The following is a 15,000-nucleotide window of genomic DNA, read 5'->3' on the forward strand; positions in this document are numbered from 1 at the left end:
ATCCCATTCTAGTGTTTGTTGGTGTGTGCAGGATTGTAATACTCTTTCAGGAGTATAATAAAATGTCAAAACTCGAGGTGCGTTTGTTTTTGTAGGAGTGCCGTCCCAAGCAGTGGCGCTCCAGCATCATACAGAAGAGAGACATCCTGTCCATCAGGGAGGTGAAGGAGGACGATATCGGGAACTACACCTGCGAGATCCAGTTTGGAGGCTTCCTGGTGCGACGGACCACAGAACTCACCGTCACCGGTAAGCCACACGCACACACACACACACAGACCCACACTGCCTTTCTGGAATTGAGAGTGGTGTGTATTTGGGGTTTTACACACACACATACACACACACACACACACACACAGTATAATCTCCTGCTGTTGTGTTAATTGCTGAGGGAAGGTGAGTGCCGTGGTGAGGGATGCATCCCTCTGACCAGCTCAGCACTCTCACAGCGCTTCAGTACCTAAGGCTAGGAGCTAAGACCTGCACACACTGAGAGCTGGAGAGAGGGGCCAAGGTCACACACACACACACACACACACACAAGGAGATGTGCACACAGACATCTATCTGTCCATCTCCGTCTCTCTCTTTTTCTCTCACCCAATAATCACACACACCCACACCCCTGGCCATGCTCGCAGAGGACAGGCCGCTCCACGTGACACCAGAGGGGTTGAAGCATGGTGGCCCCAGAGGGGTTGAAGCATGGTGGCCCCAGGTGGAGGGTCCGCCAGCACAGGGCCATGTGGCCCAGAGCCAGGCCAGGGTGGGGCAGCCCAACGGGGGGAGGGTAGAGGAGAGGTTTCTGTTATCCTCCCTCTCTCCTCTTCTCTCTCCACACTCAGGTGTACTGTTTGTGTGTTTTCGGAGGTTTGTGTAAAAACGATATTGTTTCTTGTGTGTGTGTGTGTCTGGGTGTGTGTGTGTCTGGGTGTGTGTGTGTCTGGGTGTTTGTGTGTCTGGGTGTGTGTGTGTCTGGGTGTGTGTGTGTGTGGGTGTGTGTGTGTTTGGGTGTGTGTGTGTCTGGGTGTGTGTGTGTCTGGGTGTGTGTGTGTGTGTCTGGGTGTGTGTGTGTCTGGGTGTGTGTGTGTCTGGGTGTGTGTGTGTCTGGGTGTGATTTCTATCGGCCATCGTGTTTATTTGTGAGGCCGGTCATTGCTCTCGGTAGATGAGAGGGTGATAGTGTAAAGCATCCCTCTCCATCTCCCAGAGATCCTACACAGCATCTGCTGCATCGCAGGTACCAGCTGGCCCGCTATTGGACAAGGTGGAGCATGATCCCGGATACAAGTCTCACGGATTGGCCACATAAGTGATTTTCTTTTCTTCTCCTAGACAGAGCTTCTGATCTGTCCTCTTTACTATTGACATAGCAATACTTGAGATACATGAAAAAAGACAGACGATAAAGTATGTGTGTGTGTGCACTCCTATGTGTGCAGAAATTGAGTGCTTGTGCGGTAAGCTCGTGTGATAGTAGTACAGTACAATATGTCCTTGTGACCTTCATGTAATGGCTTGGTCATAAAAGGTTTATAGAGAGATAAATATACAGAGAGGAATATATCTGTATCTCTCTCTCTCTCTCTCCATCTCTCTCTCTCTCTCTCTCTCTCTCTCCATCTCTCTCTCTCTCTCTCTCTCTCTCTCTCTCTCTCTCTCTCTCTCTCTCTCTCTCTCTCTCTCTCTCTCTCTCTGTCCATCTCTCTTCCTCATCTCTCTGTTCTCTTCAGGAGTTGGACTGTGAGTGCTTCTCTGAGTCTTGAAGTCCTCTGCTTTATCAGACATGAGGACATCTGCTGTTTGACAGGGAACACACTGAGCTCACTGAGAAAGCAGCCCATGGGAGAATTAGGCTTCACTCCCAAACACCACTTCATTATTTCATCATCATCATCATCATCATCATCATCATCATCATCATCATCATCATCATCATCATCATCATCATCATCATCATCATCATCATCATCCTCTCTCTCTCTCTCTCTCTCTCTCTCTCTCTCTCTCTCTCTCTCTCTCTCTCTCTCTCTCTCTCTCTCTCTCTCTCTCTCTCTCATGGCCGTGATTACAAACACATACACACATGCTCTTAAATACATAACCTCACATCGATACACATACTCACACTCATAAACACACACACGCACGCCTACAGTACCACACACTGTTCGGTTGCTCAGGGTCCCAGCAGGCTTGTAAACACTAATGGAGTGTCAGTGACTCGTCAGAACGGCGGAGGGAAGTTATACACCGTCACACTGACAGCCTGGTGTCACAGGGTTTGAAGACCGGGGGAAACCCATTAAAGGATATGGTTCCCAGACCCGAGAGAGAAACTCACCTTCTAGACTCTTATCAGTCCCCAGGTGCTCCACTGTCAGACAGATCAACAGAGGATTACCATAGGAATGACATCAGCAGTCTTTGTTTCGACTGTCAGTCCTTAACACAGGGTACAAGAGAAAGCAGTGCCATCCAGGAAAGGACAATGACATTACACTGAAATACCATCAGGAGGCCTGAGTTCATAAGTCAACATGGCCTAGTTCTTCAGCCAGTGTATAGATCTCTCTCTCTCACAGCAGTGTGTAGATCTCTCTCTCACAGCGTTAAAGCACGTCTTACACCCGTCCCAATGCCATAAACATCTCTTGTCTAATTTCCCATTCAGCTCTATTAAATCAGTCTACCATTAGAGCTCGTACTGTGTTTTATATACACTGGTGCCCCTGCATTACATTAGCCTGCTCCAGATAAAGGGTCATTCCGCTTATTAATACCCCCCCACCCTCACCCCCATCATCTCCTCCAATAGGCAGAAGATGATCCAGCTTTTATCACTTCCTGTTAAACCCAGGGCGGACAGCAAGCTTAAAAGGCCAAATTTGATGCGGAGACTAATGTTGTGGTCGATTTGATAGGCCTTGAGAGCAGGGGCTGAGGGGTTGTTAAGTTTAACAGGTCTTTAATACATTGCCATATGAACTGACCTCAGCTTTTGACCCTGTATTGTGTGTCAGCGTGTGTGCATGTGTGTGTGTGTATGTGTGTTTGTGTGGCCTAAGATATGACCCTTCTGTGTTCACTAGGCAGTGTCTATTAAAGGCTGGGAGGTTCTATGCTGGCTGGGTCAGTGCTGTAATAGGGGTTAACTACACATCATAACTACTGGCTCTCCACAGACTGGGGGTCCTCAAGGGGCTCAATCCACCACACACACACACACATACACAGAGAGAGAGAGAGAGAGAGAGGGAGAGGGAGAGGGAGGGGGAGGGGGAGGGGGAGGGGGAGGGGGAGGGGGAGGGGGAGGGGGAGGGGGAGCAGAGAGTCGTCTGTATTTGAGTACAAAGTATACTGTCGAGTGGAAGGTTTTGGTTCAGGATAGTAATGTTCCTAGAGGAGGTTAATGCTGGGAGAATTATGTAATGTCTCAACAAGAGATGAATACCCCATTGAGCTTATACAGGTGAGGGAGGTAGAGGGAGAAAGAGAGAGATTGATAGAGACATATATTGAGATAATTCATATGATCATTATTTACCTGTCCAAACTGCCAAATTGAAGCCATTTGAAAGGCCATGGGTATTACAGAAAATCAATTGATTACATCCATGTTATTGGCAGAGTACTGTAGCAAAGAAACAATGCCCTTGCTTACAAATATGGAGAGAGAGAGAAGGGGGGGGAGAGGGAGAGATGGAGAGAGGGAGAGAGGAGTATTACAGTGTCCTCTCTGTATTCCTGTCCAGTGTTGTCCTGGAGACTAAACAGGACCATTACAGCAGTGTTTATGGATGAACGCAAAACTGTTAAACGCCTTGTGTGCGCGTGTGTGAGAGAGAGAGAGAGAGAGAGAGAGAGAGAGAGAGAGAGGGAGGGAGGGAGGGAGGGAGGGAGGGAGGGAGGGAGGGAGGGAGGGAGGGAGGGAGGGAGGGAGGGAGGGAGGGAGGGAGGGAGGGAGGGAGGGAGGGAGGGAGGGAGGGAGGGAGGGAGGGAGGGACTGTAATCAGGTCATTTGGTTGATGGATCCCTTGTGCATGAGTCTCTTTCTGTCCCTTTCATTATTTCATCATCCTCTCTCTCTCTCTCTCTCTCTCTCTCTCTCTCTCTCTCTCTCTCTCTCTCTCTCTCTCTCTCTCTCTCTCTCTCTCTCTCTCTCTCTCTCTCTCTCTCTCTCTCTCTCTCTCTCTCTCTCTCTCTCTCTCTCTTCTCTCTCTCTCTCTCTCTCTCACTATGCACACAAGGTTCTGGGTTTAGTTCACTATGGTAATAACATTGACAGAGGTCAAGACTAGTGTGTGTGTGTGTGTGTGTGTAAATGCATGCGTATGTGTGCATTGTGAGGTGACCCAGGATGTTGTTTCATTGCAGTAAAAGGCTCTTCCTGTTGCTCTTCCACAGGTCACCTTCACACAGCCTACACACACATACACACACATATATACACACACACACACACACACACATATACACACCGAAACACACACACACACAGAAACACACACATACACACGTAAGGGCTGGGCTTTCTGGTTAGTTAACGCTGTTAGATGAAGAAATAATGCATCCAAACATCACACAAGCACAAACACTGCTATTAGTTTCCACTGGTGTTAGTGACCAGGCTTGTGTGCATTGCAGCAGTGATGCGTGTGTGTTTGAGTGCGGGGGAGGGTGGGGGGCCTTAGCAGTATTTCTCATTAGCCAGAGGTCAGCTATCATTCAGCGTTGTTAGCTAATCTCCAGCCCCCCTTCCCTCTAGTCACTAACTCACTCCCTCTCTCCATCCATCTCTGGTTCCTTCCCTTTCTCCCTTCATCCCGCATCTCTTACTCCCCCCTCTACGTCTCATCCTCCTTCTCTTCTTCGCCCCCTCATTTCTCTCTTCTCCCTGTCTTCTCCCTCTCTTACGCTTTCTAGACCCACCCCTTTGCTCTGCCTTTGTACCCACACCTCTCTCTCCATCCCTCTCCCCCTTCCTCCCTCTTTTTCTTCCCACATGTCTTTCCCCCTCCCTGTCTCCTAGTCTGGGAGCATACCAGGGTTCACATAGTCTTAATTCAATTAAAATTGACATCAATCTGCACGTGACGAACGAAATTTACATCCTCAACAATTAATCTTGCCTGGCCTCCCACCCTCCCTCCCTCCCTCCCTCCCTCCCTCCCTCCCTCCCTCCCTCCCTCCCTCCCTCCCTCCCTCCCTCCCTCCCTCCCTCCCTCCCTCCCTCCCTCCCTTCCCTTCCCTTCCCCCCTCCCCTCCCCTCCCCTCCCTCCCTCCCTCCCTCCCTCTCTCTCTCCATCCCTCCCCCCCCCTTCACTCCCTCTCTCCCTCCCTCTCATGCTATTATCATTATCTGAGCCCTGGGTTTGGCAGTGGAGCAGAAATGAAATGAAAATCATAGTTCAACCCGTTTGAAGTTTCCCATCGATAACTGTGTGGCGTGTCTCCGTAGTTACCCGTGTGTGCTGACGGGTGTTGATCCCTTCTCCCCCTCGGTGACAGACTGTTTACACTGGTGTTGCTAAGGACATAAACGTGGAGACTGTGTAGCTGTGTCTGGTCAGAGAGGGGGTCAGAGAAAGACACAGACAGAGAGTGGGGTCAGAGAGAGAGAGAGAGAGAGAGAGAGAGAGAGAGGGAGAGGGAGGGAGGGAGGGAGGGACAGAGGGAGGGACAGAGGTAGGGAGGGGGAGGGAGGGAGGGAGAGAGGGGGGAGGGGGGGAGGGGGGAGGGGGGGGGGGGGGGGAGGGGGGGAGGGGGAGGATTGATGACATTTTCAGACCAGTGTCAGAACTCCCATGCAGCCAATCAGATCACCTCACACAGGCCCTAAGCTGATCATCGATATCTCCTGTGTCTCCAACTCCCCATAGAGCCCATACATGATCTACAATCTATCATTTTCTTTTCTAATAATTGGATTAATAATTGGATACATTCTGTTACAATGACGAAATAGTCCTGTTGTGATGAATGATGATGAGTTGTGTAATTGGGTTTACTGCCGTCGGAGACCTACCTTTGAGCTTTGACTAACAGTATTCAGTCTGCAGCTGTTGTAAGCATAGACAAAAGCTAATGTTGTTGTTGTTGTTGTGTGAGGTCTAATTCTCCTCCAGTGGTAAACCTCTGTTAGAACAAAGCTTAACACCCAATCCTCCCTCCCCAGAGACACAGGCTAATCTAGGCTACTCTGTTTCTCACTCTCAATTCTCAGATTTTCGTATTCTCTCTTATTTCCTCTCGCTTTCTCTCCCCCTCCCTCTCTTCCCTCCCCCTCTCTCTCCATACCTCTTTCTCTCTCCCTTCCTCCCCTTTCCCTCCTCCTTCTACCTCCTTCTCTCCTCCCTCCCTCTCGCCACCACCTCTCTCTCTCTCCACCATCCCTCCCTCTCTCCACCATCCCTCCCTCTCTCCACCCTCCCTCCCTCTCTCCACCCTCCCTCCCTCTCTCCACCATCCCTCCCTCTCTCCACCATCCCTCCCTCTCTCCACCATCCCTCCCTCTCTCCACCCTCCCTCCCTCTCTCCACCCTCTCTCCCTCTCTCCACCCTCCCTCCCTCTCTCCACCATCCCTCCCTCTCTCCACCATCCCTCCCTCTCTCCACCCTCCCTCCCTCTCTCCACCCTCCCTCCCTCTCTCCACCCTCCCTCCCTCTCTCCACCATCCCTCCCTCTCTCCACCATCCCTCCCTCTCTCCACCCTCCCTCCCTCTCTCCACCCTCTCTCCCTCTCTCCACCCTCCCTCCCTCTCTCCACCATCCCTCCCTCTCTCCACCATCCCTCCCTCTCTCCACAGGAGCAGCTGTGGATCAGCCAAAGGTCATTGGCCAATCCCTTTAAAAAGGACTGTCTGGAAGGCCCTCGTCCAATTAAAAGATTAGAACTCGACTATTAACAGACCTATTCTCCAACCTGCTAAATATTGGGAAGGAGAACAGAGAGATGGAAAAAGGGAGGGAGGAGGAAGGTTGGAGGAGAAGTGGAAGACTGAGCTCCTCTTTTTTCCCTTACAGCCTTTCTCCCTCCCTCTCCCTCTCCCTTTCCCTCTCTCTCTCTCTGTCTCTCTCTCTCTCTCTGTCTCTCTCTCTGTCTCTGTCTCTCTCTCTCTCTGTCTCTGTCTCTCTCTCTCTCTGTCTCTGTCTCTGTCTCTCTCTCTCTCTCTCTCTCTCTCTCTCTCTCTCTCTCTCTCTCTCTCTCTCTCTCTCTCTCTCTCTCTCTCTCTCTCTCTCTCTCTCTCTCTCCTCTCCCTCTCTTGGTTGTCTTGGTTTCATTCCTCCCAGAGGTTTTTGAGATTCAGACTGATGCAACCCCCATCCTATCCCTTTCACTCAGCTACACACACACACACACACACACACACACACACACACACACACACACACACACTTGGCAGAGCCCCAGGGTGAAGATGTCCAGATCTTCCTGTCTAAGGCTGTCAGAAACCAGCACTGTATATCCATCTGACTCACATGTGTGTGAATACATGTGTGTAAGTTCTGTACCACTGTAGCACAGTGCATATACCCCTCTCCTGAACAACACACACACACACACACACACACACGTTCTAGAGCCTGAGAGCTGATAAGACAGCCTGGTTGTGTTTGTCTCCGTGGTGTTCCTGCGGTTGCGCCCACCCAGGACAGCCCTGCTAGCTCGTGTGGAAGCCAGCTTGTATGGTTTTGTTTTCCTACCAGTGTATCTGTGACTAAGAGCCTTTGCTTTCATTACCATTACTGCTGCCTCTCTCTCTACGCTCCACACTGTGGAGGCTGGGGTTGGCTGCCTCTGTCTCTGACTCTGTCTGTGCCTCTGCTTTTTGTTTCATCCGCTGCCTTTATTTCGGTCTCTCGCGTCACTCAGCAGAATGCTGGATCTCCAGGAAACACTCAGCCTGTATATTTCAGTTAGCAGTCACCCAGCCATGTGTGTTGGGGGGTGGGTTAGGGTTTGGTTATCAGTGTGTGTGTGTGTGTGTGCGTGTGTGGAGGTGTGTGTGCGTGTGTCTGCCCAGGTGTGATAACCCGGTGTAAATGGTAGGTCTTCCGAACAACTGTTCCAGCCTGGACCCTGTAGCTACTCAGACACACAGGTGTGGGTGTGTGTGCGTTGAGTCATGAAGAATGTGTGTGTGTGTAAGCGCTTGTGTAAGTGTATATCCGTTTAAGTGTGTGTGTGTCCAAGCCTTGCCAAGTCAGCAGAGAGCCAGCAGGCAGGTGAACGGACCATTCTCTCTCTCTCCCTCTCTCTCTCTCTCTCTCTCTCTCTCTCTCTCTCTATCTCTCTCTCTCTCTCTGTCTCTCTCTCTTTTATTCTTTTCCATGTTTGTCCAAGAACAGCAGTCACAGACAGTCAGCCAGAATCACACAAACAGAAGCAATGACAGCCAGCCAGCCAGCCATCCAGGAGCTGAGCTCAAATAGGAGTTGTTTCTACCACAGGGATGGAGATTAGAAGCAGGGAGGTCTGTGTCTCTGTGTCTGCCTCTGGGCAGTGTCACAAGCAGCCCCGATGATCTTCTGCTGTTGGCCGGAACCCGGGAGTCCATGTGGGTGGTGTGTGTGTGTGTGTGGGGGGGGGGTTATCACACTGTCTCCACTATCCTCCTCTCCCCTCTTTCCCCCTTCTCCGATTGCCTGCTCACTGTGATAGTAACTGGGACAGGTCATTACCTGAGAGCATTTCTTTCTCCCTTTCTCTCATTATGCCTCTTCCCCATTCTCTCCCTATCCCCTTCTCCTCCCCTTCTCCTCCCTTCTCCTGCTGGATGTAGAAAGGTGTTTGAGGGTATAGATAAACGGGGACAAGCCTGGGCTAGACACACTGACTGAGAGTCTGCAGTCCCTGAGAACTTCAAGAGATAATCACCTGTGTGTGTGTGTGTGTGTGCTTACACTCCTGCGTATGTCTGTTTGTGTGATTGTTTGCGTGTATGCATGTGAGCTTTTAAGTTTATGCACGTGTGTGTATGCGTGCCTGTGTGTGTGTGTGTGTTTGTGTGTATGCATGGATGTGTGTGTACGTGCGTGTGTGTGCTTGTCTCCAGCTCTATGGAGATGACTTTCTGGTTGACCTGTATTGACCCCAGCAGTGTGACACAGTCAGACAGCAGCTTCTAATGAGGCTCCCTGGCAGCCAGAGGAAACCATGAGGAGGGCCCAGTAGATGTAGCCCAATGATAACCTGTAAACTCTACTGTGTCCAGTCTGCCTGCCTGCAGGACATGGTGTCTCCTCCATACCTTGCCTTGCCCTCCCCTCTCCCCCTCTCCCCCCCCCTCTCTCTCTCTCTCCTCTCTCTCTCTCCTCTCTCTCTCGTCTGGGTAATGTGCTCAGTGACCTGTCATCAGACCAGACCCAGATAGGAGCTTGGTGCCACAGAGAGCACAGAGGTCCATAATGGAACTGTCAGACGGAATTCCGACACACACACACATGTCCTCTTCCTCTTATTCCTAGTGTATATATATATATATATATATATATATATATACACACAGTATATAAGATCGGAGACGTCTTAAACATTGTCATCTCTTACAGCCAGGAACACACACAGGAGGGGAGAGGACTCCAGTGTAGTCCAGTGAAACCAGTCAGTCATTCAGCCAGACAACCAGTCAGCCAGTCTAACTGTCAGTGACCCATCCTCTGTTCGAAACACACCCTTCCTTCATAATTCATCATTTTCACTTCCTCAAATATCTGTTGAATATTTGATGAAAGGACAACAATTTCCCAGGAAGTGTTTGTTTAAAAATTAATTCAAAGGGTCTAGCTATGCAGGAGGAAATATTTGTTGAGCAATAGATGTCAAGGCGTGCAGAACTGCTTGATTCACCAAGGGCTCAGCAGTCTTCTGCAGACTGACACGTCTTGCTTCAGCTTGTCTTCCCTCTGCCAACTGTCATCCCATGCGTCTTTTCTTGACCCTTCCCTGACTCTGACCGCTCAGACGCTGTTATAACCATGCACTGCTGACTGGCCTTCTGCTGTTCTAGCTACATTCACTATTTCTTTGTCACTTTAGATTAAAACGTCTGCTAAATGAAATTGTGTTCATTTATGAACTAGCCACATTTTAGAAAACGTTATAGCCTTTGCTTATTCCATTTGTACATACATGGATCAAACACACACAATGTGCAAACACACACACAATGTGCACACACACACACAATGTGCACACACACACACACAATGTGCACACACACACACACAATGTGCACACACACACACACACACACCAGCCCCTCTGACTAACTGCATCTGCGGAGTCTCTTCAGAATGACGTGTTATGTAATTAGCACCAAATTAACACCCTATTAAGCTTCCTGTGTTGAGAGGGTGGAGAGAAGCACGTCCAGGAGTGTTCTGGGGAGCTGGAGGCCCCGTCACTCACACGCGCACAAACACACACACACACGCACACACACAAAACCTACCTAGCCGAACATACCGCATGACACATTGGTACAAACACACACACATGCAGCACCTAGCTTACTGACAGCACACTGTTACCACTTTAAACGTTTAACGGACATACACACACACTACCTCTCACCCACACACAAACGCGACACTAGCATCTTACTGACAACAAGCTGTATGTCATTTTGACACAGACGCAGTGTCTCACAGGTTAATGAGGGGGGGGTGTACAAGCATATGGTGACAGACCTTGCAGTTATAGGCAGTGCAATAGAAGTAGCTTATGTTATCTGGGTCAGTATTGGGTCTTGGTAAAATGAGAACGCTCTGGGCTCGACTTATATGAAGTTAGCTGAGAGACTAGTTTTAGTTTGTTTTATCTGAGTAAATGGGGAGGGTGGGAATCCATCTTTGTAGCTAGCTGTCAGTAAGATTCTCAGTTTGTTTCAAGGGAAAACAAAGAGTTCATCAATGGCTCTGAGGAGACTTTGTGCTCATCTCTCTCTATTTCTCGCATACCCCCCCCCCCCCTCTCTCTCTCTCTCTCTCTCTCTCTCTCTCTCTCTCTCTCTCTCTCTCTCTCTCTCTCTTTGTCTCTCTCTCTATTTCTCTGTCTCGCTACTGATAATCTCTCCTCTTCCCCATTCCTTTCAAATGTCATTTGCAATGCAAGTATCTCTCTCACGTATCTCCTGCATGCTGTTTTCTCAAGGTTTTCTCCAAAGTCATCACACATTAGTACCCTGGGCGCTGTGTGAAGTCTGTCTGTCTGTCTGTCTGCCTGTCTGTCTGCCTGTCTGCCTGTCTGCCTGTCTGTCTCAGACAGACTGTTCTGTTTCAGACGGAAAACAGAATCAACAATTACAAATTACTGAAGATATTCAACTGTATATACACGTCCACATGCAACATTTTTAACATTTGTAAGCACAATGAAAGTGCTCATATGCCTGAACTCTCAGAGCACACAAAACACTCAACACTCTCAATCTCTCGCATACAGACAGTATGCACTAACTGTGGCACACACACAAACACACACTTATCACTCACAAACTTACTCACAGACGCTCACTAACTGTGGCACACACACCGGCACACCTTCACACACCCCTGCCTGCCTCGTTGGGGGGGGGCGGGGTTCTTTATTTCATTAACGGCGGCTCTCACGCCAACCTTCATTATGCCAGCCTTCTGTTCCGGAGCGGCCAAGCATGCCAGCTAACGGGCGGAACAAATTCCTCCCCCCCCTTCCCCCCCCCCCCCCCTTCCTCCCCTCCTCTGTCTCTCTACCACTGATAATTCTGTTTCGGATGTGAATCACCTGCATCACAGGCACCCTGGTTAGCCTCTCTCTCTCGCACACACACTCTCTCTGTTTTCGCTCTCGCTCTAACTCTCTCTGTGTCTCTTAAACTCTCGACATATCTCCACCTCTCTTAGCTCTCTCGCTAACTCCTCTGTTTCTCAACTCCTCTCTCTCCCCCGCCTCTTACTCCCTCTCTTCCTCTCTCTCCCCCGCCTCTTACTCCCTCTCTTCCTCTCTCTCTCCCCCCCTTACTCCATCTCTTCCCCTCTCTCTCTCTCTCTCTCTCTCTCTCTCTCTCTGTCTCTCTCTCTGCATCTCACCACCTCTTCCTCTCTCTCTAGTTGTGTTTCTTAGTGAGTTGTTGTGGTCCTGCTGTACGCCTGCTGGGGCCCCCTGGTGGCCTCTGGTGGCTCCGCAGGCAGCCTGGTCCAGGCTGTGGTTCCTGTGTTGCGGATTGACGAGGGGATACGGAGACCCAGGGGTCTCCAGGGGTGAATCAACCGATCGGTCCTGCAATGTGATGGGCCACTGTGATGGCCTGTATCCGGTACCTTGTAGTCACACACACACACACACCTATTATCTACAGCACCCACACACTCCACCACACAACATCACCGGAGGTCACACGCAAAAAAACACCAATATCAACCCCCCACCCTCCCCCTGACCTCCCCCCGTCACCTCTCCTTCAGTTGCCATGGTAATTCATGAGGTGCCTGGAAGTGTCGTACCTCACCTCAGTCTCTGTGTGGATCAGCAGTGTGTGGCTGATCACTACCCAGCACCGGCAGCCCAGCTGCAGCGCGTGGGTTTGGACCGTTGTAATTGGCCCTCTGGTTGGGGGTGCGGGGCAAGGCCAAGTGACCAGCAGAGGAGGTGACAGGCTTTTAAAGCCCAGAGGAAGAGGGTCAGGATACATTCAGCCTGGCTGACCCACGTCGGTCACAGTTCTCTCTCCGCTCCAAGGCTTCTATTATCTTTTCTATTATCCACGTATTCACTGCAGCATAATGGTGCAAGGCTGGGGGTTTGTGTGTGTGTGTGAGATCTTTTGAATGTGTAACAGTATACAGTATGTGTGTGATCTTGTGCATGTGTGTGTGTGAGATCTTGTGTGTCTCGGTACAGTGTGTTCAGCGTGAACAGGTCCTGTGGTGTGTCCTCACATTGCACCTGGTAAATGACGAGGGTCATTATATTCCTTCTTTTTTTTGTCCTACAAAATTGGGTCGCCCATTGCCAGGCAACCTCACCACTTCTGGGCGTCGTCGGAAGATGTGTCTGAGCCCCTGGCGGCTCCATGGGCAGGACTCTCCATTATGGGAGGGGCTGTCTGGCAGGCCCCCCCTCTGGGGCGTCACCGTGAGGGATTAGCAGGCTGGCGCTGGGCAGGAAGCAGGAACAGGAAGTGAAGCAGGAAGTGATGGATGGAGTCCAGATGGTACCTGAGGGGTGGGTGCTAGCATGGGGCTCTGATTGCGCCTCCCCCGCCAGTGTCCCTGCTCACAGTGATAAACACTGTATGCGTACTGGTCCAAGTACACTGTCATCTAACACAGCACCGAACGCTTATCCTGGTCGAAGGACTTGTTTAGCGAACGCATATCTCAGTATGATGCACTACAGGGTATATCCTGTCTCTGGTTTCTTACATAGCACCACAAATTGGAACGTGGTGTCATGATAAGTATTGCAATGTGCTCTAATGTAGTCGTCCATGTATCAGTTCCCAGAATGGCCGTTCTCCATCTCGTGTGTGTGAATAGTGTATGCATTAACAAGCCCTGACAGGAACGTTGAAGACCTGCTTAAAAATGAGAGATCCATGTGACATCTCACGCCTGTACTGTAGAAATACAGCAAATCTCTGCGGATGGAGAGAAAATTGAGACAGAGTGAGGGAGAAAATATTGTGTGTGTTGAGAGGTAGATTGTTTGCACTTACTGTAAGTGTGTCTGTGTGTGAGAGAGAGAGAGGCGTGGAGCGAGGGAGGGAAGGAGAGTGAAGGAGAGAGAAATAAACCCTAATGATCTTCGTCTGTCTCACAGTGAAGGAGGAGGGAGCGTGGTGCTCGGAAATAATATTTTGGTGGAGGCTGGAGGAGATGTGGAGAGAGGGAGAGGGAGAGGAGATAAATTGGAGAGAGAAAAAACTGACAGAGAGAGAGAGAGAGAGAGAGAGAGAGAGAGAGAGAGAGAGAGAGAGAGAGAGAGAGAGAGAGAGAGAGAGAGAGAGAGAGAGACAGAGAGAGAGAGAGAGAGAGAGAGAGAGAGAGAGAGAGAGAGAGAGAGAGAGAGAGAGAGAGAGAGAGAGAGAGAGAGAGAGAGAGAGAGAGAGAGAGAGAGAGAGAGAGAGAGAGAGAGAGAGAGAGAGAGAGAGAGAGAGAGAGAGAGAGAGAGAGAGAGAAAAAGGACAAAGAGACAGGAGAGAGAAACAAACAGAAATGCCAATCTCCTCCTCATGGAGAGTTGTTTTTCTGGCAGTCGGTGAAGCCCAGCAGTGTGTCTCAGGCTCAGCTAGGTACAGCCCAGCAGTGTGTCTCAGGCTCAGCTAGGTACAGCCCAGCAGTGTGTCTCAGGCTCAGCTAGGTACAGCCCAGCAGTGTGTCTCAGGCTCAGCTAGGTACAGCCCAGCAGTGTGTCTCAGGCTCAGCTAGGTACAGCCCAGCAGTGTGTCTCAGGCTCAGCTAGGTACAGCCCAGCAGTGTGTCTCAGGCTCAGCTAGGTACAGCCCAGCAGTGTGTCTCAGGCTCAGCTAGGTACAGCCCAGCAGTGTGTCTCAGGCTCAGCTAGGTACAGCCCAGCAGTGTGTCTCAGGCTCAGCTAGGTACAGCCCAGCAGTGTGTCTCAGGCTCAGCTAGGTACAGCCCAGCAGTGTGTCTCAGGCTCAGCTAGGTACAGCCCAGCAGTGTGTCTCAGTCTCAGCTAGGTACAGCCCAGCAGTGTGTCTCAGTCTCAGCTCGCTGGAGGTGGAAGCAGCGTCTCCATCACATTGTGGAGACCTGGAGCCTTCGTCTCCCAGGTGGAGCCATCCTCCACCAGGCACCCAGCAAGGGTGCAGGGGGTGTCAGTGTCTTTCCCTGGGAAGATAGTTGTGGTGTGTGTGTAGTAGTGTGTTTGATTGGGTTTGGCTGTGTGTATGTGTGTGTATGTGTAACTGCATGTGTCTGCATGTGTGTGTGTTTGTGTGACTAGATGTGTCTGCATTTGTGTGTGTGTGTGTGTGTTTGTGTGACTG

The 15,000-nt window shown here is 50.4% G+C and overlaps 1 protein-coding gene across 2 annotated transcripts in view; it reads left to right on the plus strand.

The window, feature by feature from the left end:
- Positions 1 to 15,000, plus strand: part of il1rapl1a (interleukin 1 receptor accessory protein-like 1a) — a 76,227-nt gene that overhangs the window by 13,116 nt on the left and 48,111 nt on the right. For both annotated transcript variants that reach the window (XM_084689043.1, XM_084689042.1), the window contains exon 5: positions 96 to 249. In XM_084689043.1, the coding sequence (XP_084545169.1) occupies positions 96 to 249 (154 nt within the window). The remainder of the gene's footprint in view (positions 1 to 95; positions 250 to 15,000) is intronic.

The sequence above is a fragment of the Hypomesus nipponensis genome, chromosome 23 (assembly GCF_054491055.1).
Source record: "Hypomesus nipponensis isolate SF chromosome 23, ASM5449105v1, whole genome shotgun sequence".
Classification (NCBI taxonomy): domain Eukaryota; kingdom Metazoa; phylum Chordata; class Actinopteri; order Osmeriformes; family Osmeridae; genus Hypomesus; species Hypomesus nipponensis.